Below are 12515 nucleotides of genomic sequence, written 5' to 3'. Positions count from 1 at the left end.
CGCCCCGGAAGCGAGCGCTGGGTACGCCGGGAACTGTGGTCCCTGGTTGCCCCCGCCCCCACCCTGAGCGCACGCCCGCCAGGCGCGGAGGCCTCCTGCGCTCTGAGGCGAATAGCCTCGGCGTCGAGTTTCTTCGTCCCTGCACCTCTCTGTGCACCGCCTACCTAGCCTGCCTGCCTGGCCCTAGCTCAACGCCATCCCCTCCCAAACCCGCCCTCGTCTGGCCTGGCTTCTCAGGTCTTCTGCTCGGAGCCACTAAGGCCCCCGGGCCTCGCCCCATCTCTGCCCCAGGCCGACACCTCCAGATGGAGACCCACATTCGCTATCCGCTCTCTCACCGCTCACCCGGACCCCAGCCCCTGCAGGCCCCCTCTCCTGGGCGGCCCAGGGGCAGGTAGCCATCAAGCCCTTAGGTCCAAAGCCCTCATGATCCCTTCGGCCTCTTCCCTCCGCCAGACCTCCGCGTTGGGGTGCCCCGGGCCAAGCCTCAGACCTCTCTCTACACTCAAGCACAGGGTGATCTCGCCGGGGCTCGTGGCTTTAAACGCCTGTATCCCTTGCTTCCCAACACTAAATGGCGAGCGCTCCTGACTTCTGCCCTCTAATTGGGCATCCAGTGAACTCGAATTCAACATATCTGCTAAAGCAGAATTCCCTTCCCCCTCTAGGGTCTGCTCTCCTCAGAGTACCACTATCCAGCCATGCCGGGAGCCAACACACAAGACCCCTACCCATGACAAGGTCATGAGGAGAAAGCCTGACAGGCAAGGCGGATCAGGTTTTCAGGGGTTTCGAAAAGGCCAGCTCACGAGATCCCACCCATGACAAGGTCACGAGGAGAAAGCCTGATAGGCAAGGCGGGTCAGGTTTGCAGGGATTTCAAAAAGCTGCCCCCGTCACTCACCTTAAAGATGATATCTGTCTTTCTGATGCCTGCCTCAATAGACTACTCCCTAATTTCTGTGACACAGGCAGAAGGCCTTCCCCGATCTCTTCCCAAATAAGAATCAATTTAGAACTTTAATCAATAAGTTTCCCAGGTGGTGGTATTTTATGAGATTATCCAGGGTGAAAGGAGGGTTTTAATTTAAACTCCTTTGCTGGTAGTTTAGTTTGTTTGGCAAATGCATTTATGTCCTTGGTACTAATACGCATGATTGCTCATAATACCCTAATCATAAAATAGCATAAAGAACCTGATCATATAAAGGCCCTAGTAAACATAGAGCCCTTTGGGGGGGGGGGGGTGGTGAGGAAGTCCTATTAGAAAACATAAGAAAAATTATTCTAAAAGTAGCTATTGGGTTGACATTTCTTGCTGTGTTTTTGCCTTTAATGTGCTAAGGTTGTGTTATAGAAACCATTGTTAATATAGTTAAAGATCTAGAGAAATAAGAGCTTAGCCCTAGTGTGATAACAATGAGATGGTTATTAATTGTCAGCCAGGAGTGCTAGGCAGAGGCTGCCTCACTGAAGCCGCAGAGTCAGTCTGGGGTAAACTTCTTAGATAAACGCAACTGACAACTTCTGCAGAAGGATTAATTTTTGTGTTAACAAGGTTATACTTCTGCTCTGTACTGTTGCCCTACCAGACTGCTACCTTTCAGTTAAGGTCACCATAGAAACAGAAAATAGCTTTACATTCACCTGACCTGCATAAAATGTTAATAGGCCCCAAGGCCAGAAGATAATGTACAAGATCCTCATAAACAAAGAAGTATGCAGAAAACACCCTGGTTTCGTGAAGGACAAGCTGACATAATGTTAAACTATCTTCCCCTTAGAAACGTACTAACTCGGGGTATAAAAGCCACAGTAAAAAATAAAGCATTAACAGACCCTGCAAACACCCCCGTCTGGTCACACACACTCTCTCTCTCTCTCTCTCTCTCTCTCTCTCTCTCTCTCTCTCGTCATCCTGAGACTTGGCCCTATGAGGGCTGGTCCCACGTGTCTTCTCTCTCTCTCGCTGATGCCGTTCATCCTGAGGGTACCCCCTGGATCTTGCCAAGGCTGTCCCCCAGCACAGCCAGTCACCCCATACAGCTCCATCTCAACTCCCTCAAGGGCTTGTCACCGCTTGTAATCCTGTGCTAATCTGTCTGTGTACTGGCTTACCAAACATGTGCACACAAACACTCTCTCCCCCTCTCTGCAGGGTGAGACGTAACCTCCCTACGAGCCAGGATCCCAGCTGCTTGCCCGCTCTCTCCAAGCACAAGCAAGGCGCATGCGTGCTGTGAGCTGTCACTTCAGTCGTGTCTGACTCTCTTCAACCCCGTGGACCGCAGCCCGCCAGGCTCCTCTGTCTATGGGGTTCTCTAGGCAAGAATACTGGAGTGGGTTGCCATGCCCTCATCTAGGGGATCTGCCCAATCCAGGGATGGAACCGGTATCCCTTGCATCTCCTGCATTGACAGGCAGGCTCTTTACCACCAGCGCCACCTGGGAAGCCCCAAACAAGGTGCAGGGCATACGTAAGGGCTCAAGCACCACCTACTCTACCCGCCAGCATCGTCGGGCACTTCGTGAGGACTCACATCCCACATGCAGGTTGATTTTAAGGTCAGCGTACAAGGTGATCAGAGTCACATGTCTTTGAAACTCTTTAGGGAGGCGCCAAGTTGGAAACCGACTCACTGGCTCATTGTCATCCCATGGGGGGAACAGACCACTGTTTCTAAGGCTTGTGTTTGGGGGCCAGGCATAGCAAAAACTGGTAGTCTTGTAACTCAGTGGGATCAAGTGAGGACCAAAGGTGTCACAGAGTCACTATGGCACAGGCAGCCCCCCTCACCCACTGCTCTTTGAGAGTGCCCAGGGTCAGGCGCAGGTGAGGGCATGGCACTGGGAAGACACCAGCAGGGGGATTTATTCATCCTCTGGCTGTGGTCTGCACAGAAGAGGTGACTGGTCCCTCTGGTGGGGCACAGACTCTGTGCTGCCAGGGTCATTCTCTGAGTCATCTTTGGGTCTGGGCACAGGCTGGAACTTGAGCAGGACAGGCGGGGTGAAGATGGAAGCCTTCACAGATGAGGACGGCATCTCCTCGGGGGCGGCAGGGCTACTACAGACTGAGGTCCTGTGCAGGAGACACAGAAGACATGGGTTTGGATTCAGGAGGCGCACACAGGGCCAGCAGAAGAACACACCACGGAACCCAGGCCGTGTGATGGTCTCGCTACATTCCGGCCGCTGGAAACCCCTCGCGTGGGATGTTTGCTCAAAGCTGTCCATCGCAGCAATGTTTGTGACTGTGTAAACCCGGAGATGATCCAAATAGCCATCAGGGCAAGCTGCGGTGTGAGCCTGCCTTGATTTACAAAAGCAACCAATGTATTGGGACTCTCGTATTTTATGTATTCATTTCTGTATCATGAACTTTTTCCCATAGAATATGTTCTGCTTTTGTAAACTTTTAAAAAACAAAAACAACCCATTTTTGGTGATGGCACCAGGAGGCAGCACAGCTCACTCAGAGAGCAGCACGTGAGAGGATGCGGAGACCTGTCCCCACTGAGGGAGGATTTCAGCTCACGAGGGTAGTCGAGTGAATGATGCTCCGTCCACACAATGGGGTGGGTGTCCTGCATTTACTACTGGTGAGTTTCTAGGCTTTGGGGGGTCTTGGGTTTGTTTTTGTTTTTGCCACACCAGGCAGCTTGTGGGATTAGTTCCCTGAACCAGGCATTGACCCTGGGCCCTGCAGTACCGAATCCTAACCACTGGACCACCAGGAATTCCCGGCACTGGTATTACTTTAAATGGGTGAATTATATGCACTGTGAATAATACCTCAAAAAAGCTGTTTAAAAACAAACAAAAAAGCCCCCTAACGTAATGAAGCTGCAATCTCAACACTCAATGACATGGGAAATACTTCACAAAAAAAGCTAATTTAAAATAAAAGAAAGCCACACATTCAGGAAACACCTGATTTGCAGAACCACGTATAGATCGATCCCAGGGCTGCCCCCAGCGGATGGAATCGCTGCCTTTATGTTGGGCCCTGGGCAGTTTGGTTCGGCTTTCCCACCATTACAAGCACTAGGAAGGGGCAGCCGCTCTCCAGCTTTAGGGTCCCCGATGACATTAGGGCACCTCCCGGAAGTGGGAGGGGCCATCACCCTGCACTTCCTCCCAGGGCACACTCACCAGGGGAAGTGGAGCTTGTGCGCGTTGTTCCTGGTCAGGTACGAGAAGTGGAAGCCCCCAGGATTGAGGACCAGGGGGGTCAGGTCGACCATGTGGCTGCAAGACAGGGTGAGGCAGGGGGCTCAGCCTCGGTGCGGGGGAGCATGGGCCGTGCACGAGCGGATGAGGGGAAGGGAGCACTCAGGATGCAGGAGGAACATCTGAGAGGGAGGACTGCATCCCGGATGGGCCAGAGAAGAGCAGGTTCCCCTAAGCCCTTCTGTAGTCTGACTGGGGCCCCGAATAAATCCTCCCACCTCTTTGGGTTTGATGACAGGCAAGTCCAGTTTAATTTCACTTCAGACCTCGAAACTTCCACTTTCTCCAGCTGCAGGAAACAAAGGAAACTGGACAAGCGTGGGGTCCTCCTCGGGAAGAGAAGCCCCTTCTCCAGAAACTAGGGGGACGCTGTGCCTTTCCGCCAATCAGCAAGCATGTCAGGTCATGCTGGCGGCCAGCCGGGGCTTGGTGTTCGGGGGACGGGGCCTGGGAGCTAGCAGAGGCGGCCCTGGCCCTGCCTTGGGGCAGGTGACGGGTAAGTGGGAGTCAGGAGGGGCGGCCAAGGAGGAAGGGCGCTGCAGAGGCACTCCAAGGGCAGCCTGGAGGATGGCCCCCGTGAGGCGAGGTGGGCGGCGGGCATCCCCTGGGAGCCCCGAGGTCCGGCCAAGGGCCCTGAGGTCAGGCAGGTGTGGTCCCGCGCATCCCCCACCCAACACTGCCAGCAGAGCGGCCCTCATCATCCGCTTGTCTACTGCTGCCTGCAGAGAACGTTCTAGGAGCCTCTCCCATGGGGCCAGGGAATCGCTGGGGTGCTTCTGAGCAGGGTGCAGAGGCTGCCCCTCCGCGGACCACTGACCGATGTGCTGGGCAGCGGAGCGAAGGGGCCAAAGACCCTGGGCATAGTGTAGACAGCGGGTGGCGGGGCCGCTGTGGAGGCCTTGGAGGCGGCAGGCGGCAGCGGTGGTGTGGGCAGCGGCAGGGCTGGGGGCAGGCACGGGGAGGTCGAGCGGTCCCGCAAGACGACGCGTTCCGGTTTCTTCGGTCTCCACCTCCTCCTCCTCTTCTTGGCATCTGGGTCAGGAGGCATCCGTGAGCACCCACCCCAGGCCTGGCCAGGTGTGGGAGGGCAGACACAGGCCCACAGAGGGCACCGGGAGACCACGCCCAAGGCCACCGTCGACGGGCACCCACTCGCGCCATCTCCCTGGCCCCTCGGCCGCCCCACAGGGAAGTCCACACCACCCAAGGCACAGGCCGGAGCCCCGCCAGGCTGTGTGCCAGGACAGCATTCCACGGGAAGCGGCAGACTGTCACCACCGTGGTTAGCCTGACACCCACCCTGGAGTTACCCGCGGTGGAGTCTGCCAGTGCCCCCGAGGGGTGTCCAGGCCCCGGACAGTGAGCCCACTAATGCCACCCAGCCCTGGGTCATCCTGGGGACATGCAGAGAGCCCACGGGGAGGAAATCCTGCAGAAGTGAGCTCAGGGAGACACCCGGGGCCTCCCCCCGCCTCTCCCCTGTTCTCATGAGTTTGGGTCTTTCTACTGTTCAAATCTAGAGCCCATCAACATAGTAGGGGTCAACAAGGCCCTCCGGAGAGAATGAGCATTGCTGGGGGTGCTGATGGGAGGCTGAGGGCCTGCACCTGGAGCAACCCTGGCCTGAGTCCCCATTCAGCACGACCACTCCTGTGTGGCCCACATATGCTGGGCAACCTCCCTGGGCCTCCATTTCCTCTTCTATAAAACAGGAAAAAAAGATAAAAAATAAAAATAAAACAGGGATAAATAACGCCACGATTCTGAGATGGGCATACCAGACCACCTGACCTGCCTCTCGAGAAACCTGTATGCAGGTCAGGAAGCAACAGTCAGAACTGGACATGGAACAAAAGACTGGTTCCAAATAGGAAAAGGAGTAAGTCAAGGCTGTATATTGTCACCCTGCTTATTTAACTTATATGAAGAGTACATCATGAGAAATGCTGGGCTGGATGAAGCACAGGCTGGAATCAAGATTGCCGGGAGAAATATCAGTAACCTCAGATATGCAGATGACACCACCCTTATGGCAGAGAGTGAAGAAGAACTAAAAAGCCCCTTGATGAAAGTGAAAGAGGAGAGTCAAAAAGTTGGCTTAAAGCTCCACATTCAGAAAACTAAGATCATGGCATCTGGTCCCATCACTTCATCGCAAACAGATGGGGAACCAGTGGAAACAGTGGCTGACTTCATTTTTCTGGGTTCCAAAATCACTGCAGATGGTGATTGCAGCCATGAAATTAAAAGACGCTTGCTCCTTGGAAGGAAAGTTATGACCAACCTAGACAGCATATTAAAAAGCAGAGACATAAAACAAAAAAAAAAAAGCAGAGACATTACTTTGCCAACAAAGGTCTGTCTAGTCAAGGTTATGGTTTTTCCAGTGGTCATGAATGGATGTGAGAGTTGGACTATAAAGAAAGCTGAAGAATTCATGCTTTTGAACTGTGGTGTTGGAGAAGACTCTTGAGAGTCCCTTGGACTGAAAGGAGATCCAACCAGTCCATCCTAGGGGAGATCAGTCCTGGGTGTTCATTGGAAGGACTGATGCTGAACCTGAAACTCCAATACTTTGGTCACCTGGTGCGAAAAACTAACTCATTGGAAAAGACCCTGATGCTGGGAAAGATTGAGGGCAGGAGGAGAAGGGGACGACAGAGGAAGAGATGGTGGGAATGGCATCACCGACTCGATGGACGTGGGTTTGGGTGGACTCCGGGAGTTGGTGATGGACGGGGAGGCCTGGCGTGCTGCGGTTCATGGGGTCGCAAAGAGTCGGACACGACTGAGTGACTGAACTGAACTGAATACCTTGGGAGGCTGTCATGAGAGCTACACATGCTGTGGGGGTCAGCTGTTGGATGAAAGAGTGCCGTGAGTCTACCCCCACCCCTGCCCAGGTTGAGCCAGGGCCTCTGACACGAACAAAGGCGTTCACCGCACAACCCTGAACATGGACACACCCAAGGACCAGATCCAAACCTCCTCACAGCTTCAGAGCAACCGTCCAAGACACACAGGCAGAGGGGAACAGGCAAATACACCGGGGACCCCGACAAGGGACACAAACTGAGTGGGTTCCCCAAAGGACAACACAGTTCTTCAGTCCCGTGCACGGGGGTAAAGCGAGGTCACCCCACCACATAGGTGGTGTCAACAGAGTGGCCTCTTCCTCAGTTGCTTTCCCGGTGTCGCAGTGAACGCGGCCACCTTCCAGCTCCACCCTCACCTGTCCCCATGTGAACACGAATTTGCCTCCCACCCAAACAGTGTGCGGGCCTCCAGGGGTCCTGACTGACCGAGCCGGCGTGGAAAGCCCGCTGCGGCCCCGCGGGGAGGTGTGAGTCGGGCGGGCCGGCGCAGCGCGCGGTGGGCTCACCCTGGGAGTAGAGGTGCACGCGGTGGATGCGTCTCTTCAGCTGTTCCAAGCGCTGGTGCATCTCCAGGGCGCCCATGCTGTTACAGCAGTTCAGCTCCCCCTGGACCGCACACGACGCCTTGGCCTGCGAGGGCCGCAGGCGAGGCAGGGGGGAGGAAGCCAGATGCCTGAGCCACCGCCTCTGGGAAGCCCCCACCCCGCCCCCCACCCCGGGCCGCCCCGACCCCGCCCGGCAGGCCGCACCCAGAGGAAGGAGAGGAGCCCGCGCCGCTCGCACTCGGCCTGCTTGCCCTTGCGCACCGCGCGCTCGGCCAGCGCCGGGTTGCGGTCGAGACTGCGGAAGAGGCGGCGCAGCGCGCGCTCCGTGTAGGTCGCCGCCTGCCTCTCAAAGTCCTCCTCGGAGATGAGCTGGCAGAAGGTCACAGTCTGGGGGAACTCGCTGTCGAACTCGTCCAGGACCTCCATCCTCGAGGGCTTCGGCGGCTCGGCTGCCTGGGGACCGAGCGGCTGTCGGGGCGGGGTCCCCCGGGTCTGGGCGCGCCCACCCCACCCGCCCCGAGAGACAGGGAAGCCCCCCGAGTGTTGCAGCTCCGCCACCATCCAGTCGGGACTCCCCGGGTCTGAGCGCACCCAGCCCACCCTCCCCGGGAGAGGAGGGGCGGCCCCCGCCCCCGACTCCACCCCGAGGGCCGGAATTCGATTGCCCTTCGTGGCTCGGCCCAGGACGCACCGCTGTCCCCCAGCCACCGCGCGCGCCGCCGCCCGGACCGCTCCGGCCACTCCCAGGAGACCGCGAGCCGGACGGCAGCACGTGACAATGCCCGCGCTCCGCGCATGCGCCCTCAGGCTTCGACGGGGCGCGCACCGCTGCACCCAGACTAGGCCCACCCCGCTCCTGGCCGGCCAACTCTCGCAATCTCTTTGAGACCCTCGGACCTGGGCTGCCTCCAGGCCCCTCACATCCTGGCTGCTCCCCTCCTCAGGGTCTGGGGGGACTTGAGGGACGTCAGTGCCCCGGAGACTTTTCTCTGCCCACAAATCCTGTAGCCCCGGAGTTTCCACCTTCTCTCTGGACTTCCTCTCCAGCCTCTGTCCCCTCCAGGAGGGTCTTCACCATCCCTTCTTGGACATCTTACCCGCTCCTTAGTCTCAACCCAGAACTGACTGAACCCCAAGTTCCCCGGGATCCTGACCCACATGTACGTGTCCCCGGGGGGATGTTTCCTGGGCATCTCACACTCGGCACATCAGAAACTGGCAGCTCCTTTTCCCCTCCACAACCTGCTTCTCACTTTCCCTCTCCTACCTGGCCAGGGACCAACACCACCATCCATTCCAGTCTGTGATTGGGGGGTGGGGGGGGGGGTGTGCTCCCTGGAGTGCTGTGTTTCTGTCCCCTCCTGTCAGCCCCAAGATCTTGAGATTTTTTTTCATCTCCTACCACCAAACCTCCAAACCACCAGCCCCAGCTGTTCCCAACACAGGAGGTGGCCTTCACTTCCTCCCACTTTGAGGTCTCCCTCCTCCAAGGAAGGAGAAGCTGTGGCCTGTGTATCTTGCATAGGGCTGCAGACAGACTCAGATACACCTGCCTCCAAATCTCCATTCTGTTGCCTGGCCGGCCACCTGTGACTTAAGGACTTGACTCTAAAATACATAGTATGTGCTTCTTTAATACCAGGACAAGCATCCTCTGAGAGGTCAGGCAGGCCCTTGATTAACATCCCCTTCATGTTTATGCTGATAATACTTCACACTGTATATGTTTCTTTGGATTTTTAAAAGTATGCCGTGTTGAGCACTGCCAAAAACGAAGTGTTTGCTGCTTTCAGGGGCTCCTGGTCTAAAGAGGGCTTCAGCCACAGGTGGAAATGTGACAGGCCCTGGTGGAGGAACACTGGGCGCCCTGGAGCCCAAGGAAGACTTTCCTTAGGAGGGGACATTTGAGCAGAGCCCTGAGTTCCCAGCAAAGGCAGGAAACAGCTGCATGGCGTGTTTGGCCATGGGGTATAGAGTCTGCACAGGAGCAAGGGGGGCCTGAGTCAGGTGATCCTGGGGTGGAGGAACCCCAAGGGGTCAGGCCTAGGAGGTAGACGAGCAGGTGTCATTGCCCCTCATCCTACCCAGGGTGCCAGGGATTCTACCCCAGGGCAGGGGGTGAAGTCACTGTCCCTCTGGGCACAGCCATTGATGAAGGGTACTCCCAAATGCCCCTTCAGACACGAATGGGCCCCCTCTCAAGAAGACAGGCTTGAATGGGTGCCACTGGGCACATGAAAATCCTTTGTGTCTGGTCCTGATGCTGAGGGGGCCCTGCAGGCATGCCTGGGGCCAATCTCCGTGGCAGGTCAGCCCCAGTGCCCCCGATTCCAGCTGTGCGGGTGGGATGCTGGGCACCTCACCGTCCCTCCTGCAGGCTCAGGGCAGCACACGTTCCTGTAAGAGAACACGTGGGCCTGGGTGGAGGGCACGGGGCTCCACTTCCCGAGCCCACCGTCCACCCCAGCTAGCACTGCTCCTGCGGAGGACCCAGAACGTTCTCCCCAGGCATGCCAGGAGGGCCAGGCTCAGGGCACCCCCAGGAAGTCCGTGCAGGTGAAGCTGGGTCTGAGCCAGGCCCAGGCAGACCGTCCGGGCAAAGCAGTGGGCCTCTGTCCACAGGGTCCTGACCAAACCTTGAGCCCTCAGTCTTACCTGGGAGTTGGTTGCAAAGATCCTCTTCAAACCACAGCTTTTCTGAGTCTGCCCCACCCCCTGTCCAGCCACAACCTAGATGGAGAGGTTGGGAGACAACCTCCCAGCTCTGCCGTTCTGACCTCCAATGGAGGGCCCGCAGGCCCAGCTCCGCACCTGTGCCTCCTTGCCGGTTAGTGGAGTGAGGCGGCCGGACCCCCTGCCCGGGCGCTGTGGGTGGTGGGCGGGGCCTGACCGATGCCCTTTCATCATTGCACTGCTTCCCAGGGGCGCACAGTAGTGCAACAGGGAAAGAGTGTCAGGCAGGCCTGCCAGCGCCTCTCCCGGTGGTCGGCCTGGATCTGAGACCCGGAATGCAGGCCCACTGGGGCGGGGCCTCTGCCTGGGGGAAGGGTGCCCTCTGACCCCAGAGGCCCAGGCCTGGCCAGGATCTCAAGTTTCCATGGAGAAGGGAGCGCACTGGGCAGGGGGAGGGGAGGGCGTGCAGGTCCGGGGGCCCGGCCTGGGGAAGGGAAGTGGCAGTGTGGGGGAAGGGGTCTCCAAGGCTGGTCCCAGATGCTTTGACAATATCATTGCACTGCTCCTCAAAGCACAGTAGTGCAACATCGTCAGAGCACCTGCGGCCAGCAGGAGGGACTCCCACGGCCGCCGGTACACGCAGGGCGGGAAGCAAGCTGAACCCTGGGTGGGTGGGGCTAGGGGCCCATTCCTAGACAGCGGGGCGCGGAAGGAATCTCACCGGGGGGCTGCCGTCCTTGGGGTCCCAGGACCCCCAGGGGAGCCACACCTTCCGCGGCACCCTCCGGAGAGCCGTGGGTATGCGAGCCCAGACAGAGGGGCGGCTCCAGCACCTGAGCGGGAGCGGACCGTGGATAGGGCGCACACACAAAGGAGAGGGACCCGTGCTCCTGTGCGGGCAGAAGCCCACTGGCGCCTGGGGCGAGGGTGGATACAGCCTGACGACCCTGCGCGCTTGCCCGGCCCGCGCCTCGGAGAAAAGAAGGGTGACCCCCCCCCCCAACTCCGGGCCGGCGCGCCCCCCGCCAACTCAGGCCCCCGGCCCCGGCCCCTGGCTCCTGGCGCCCAGCTTGGGCCCCTCATTCTGTCCCGGGAGACTCCCTGCCCGGCGGCCCAGAGAGAAGAGGGACGAGGAGGCTTCCCGGCCCTCTGTGGTCCCCTGCTTGGAGCGGGGCGCCCGGGATGTTGGGCTGCGCCCCTCCAAACCACCCCCCCACCCCGGCGGGAGAGGGCCGCCCAGCCCCGCGCCCCCACCTCGGACCCAGCTACTCACGCGGCGGACGCCCCTTCCTCCCCCCGGGCCGCGGCAGGTCTCGGGAGGTGGCGGAGAGAGGTCCGGGTGGCCGTCCGCCCGAGCCTCCCTCCAGGACCACCCCGCACCTCGTGGCGCCCTCCGGCCGCCGGCTCCATCTTTAACCCGCTGACAGGCGGCGGCCCGGCCCCCGGCTCCTTAGCATAGCGCCGCGCCCATTGGCCGGCGCCGGCGCCGGCTCCGCCCCGCACGCGCCCGTTGGCTGGGGCCGGAGCGATTTCAAAATAGCCTGCGGGCCCTGATTGGCCGCGCGCGGGCCGAGGCTACGGCTCCGCGGTTTTAACAATGAGTTCTGAGAACACTGCCTCCCCATTCATAACTTATCAAAGGGAACTTTGCCCGCCTTTTCGCAGCTCCAGTCTTCGCGAGTTTTCATCGCCGCCCCGAAGAGGCGCTTGGAAGCCCGGTGGGGGGCGCCGGGCGCGCGGCCAGACTCGCTGCGGAGGGGGCTACGACCGGAGGGAAATGTCCCGACCCGCGCGCGCGCGCGCGCTCAAGCCTACGCCTGCGCGGCTGCAGGCCGCCCCATCCGGCGTACTGGGATTGCTCCCGGTGCCTCCCCCAGTGGCGTGCTCGGCTGCAGTGGGCTTCATGGCTGGGGTAACCCCCTCCCCGCTCAACCCCACCGCATCTCTGGACTTGAACCGAATGAGATCTGTCTGAGACCACCGGGTGGGCCTGGGCTGTGTGCGGGACGCGGTCTTGGAGCTCCCCCCACCCCCGCCGGAGCATTGTGGATCCGTGGAAGGCACGGGGAAGGGGGCGCCACTCGGGTCCCTGCGTAATCGTGGATAAGCATTCATTCAGTGCTTCGCGGGGGGCTGATGACCCGGGAGGATGGACATGGCCCCGCCGGCCCTCACAGAGCTGCAGTGC

General features: G+C 59.1%; 1 protein-coding gene across 1 annotated transcript; it reads right to left on the bottom strand.

Annotated features, from left to right (window-relative positions):
* Positions 1-2848: 2848 nt before the first annotated feature.
* Positions 2849-8847, bottom strand: LOC133057975 (uncharacterized). The gene is made up of 8 exons (XM_061145080.1): positions 8752-8847; positions 8346-8462; positions 7859-8107; positions 7616-7739; positions 5051-5265; positions 4452-4522; positions 4156-4251; positions 2849-3082 (listed from the first exon to the last, which is right to left on the bottom strand). The coding sequence occupies exons 1-8, from the start codon at positions 8845-8847 to the stop codon at positions 2872-2874; spliced, it is 1179 nt and encodes a 392-aa protein (XP_061001063.1). The 3' UTR covers positions 2849-2871.
* Positions 8848-12515: the final 3668 nt, after the last annotated feature.

This window comes from Dama dama, chromosome 5 (assembly GCF_033118175.1).
Source record: "Dama dama isolate Ldn47 chromosome 5, ASM3311817v1, whole genome shotgun sequence".
Classification (NCBI taxonomy): Eukaryota; Metazoa; Chordata; class Mammalia; order Artiodactyla; family Cervidae; genus Dama; species Dama dama.
Note: the sequence above shows the minus strand (reverse complement) of the source record. Positions and strands in the feature narration are given on the sequence as shown.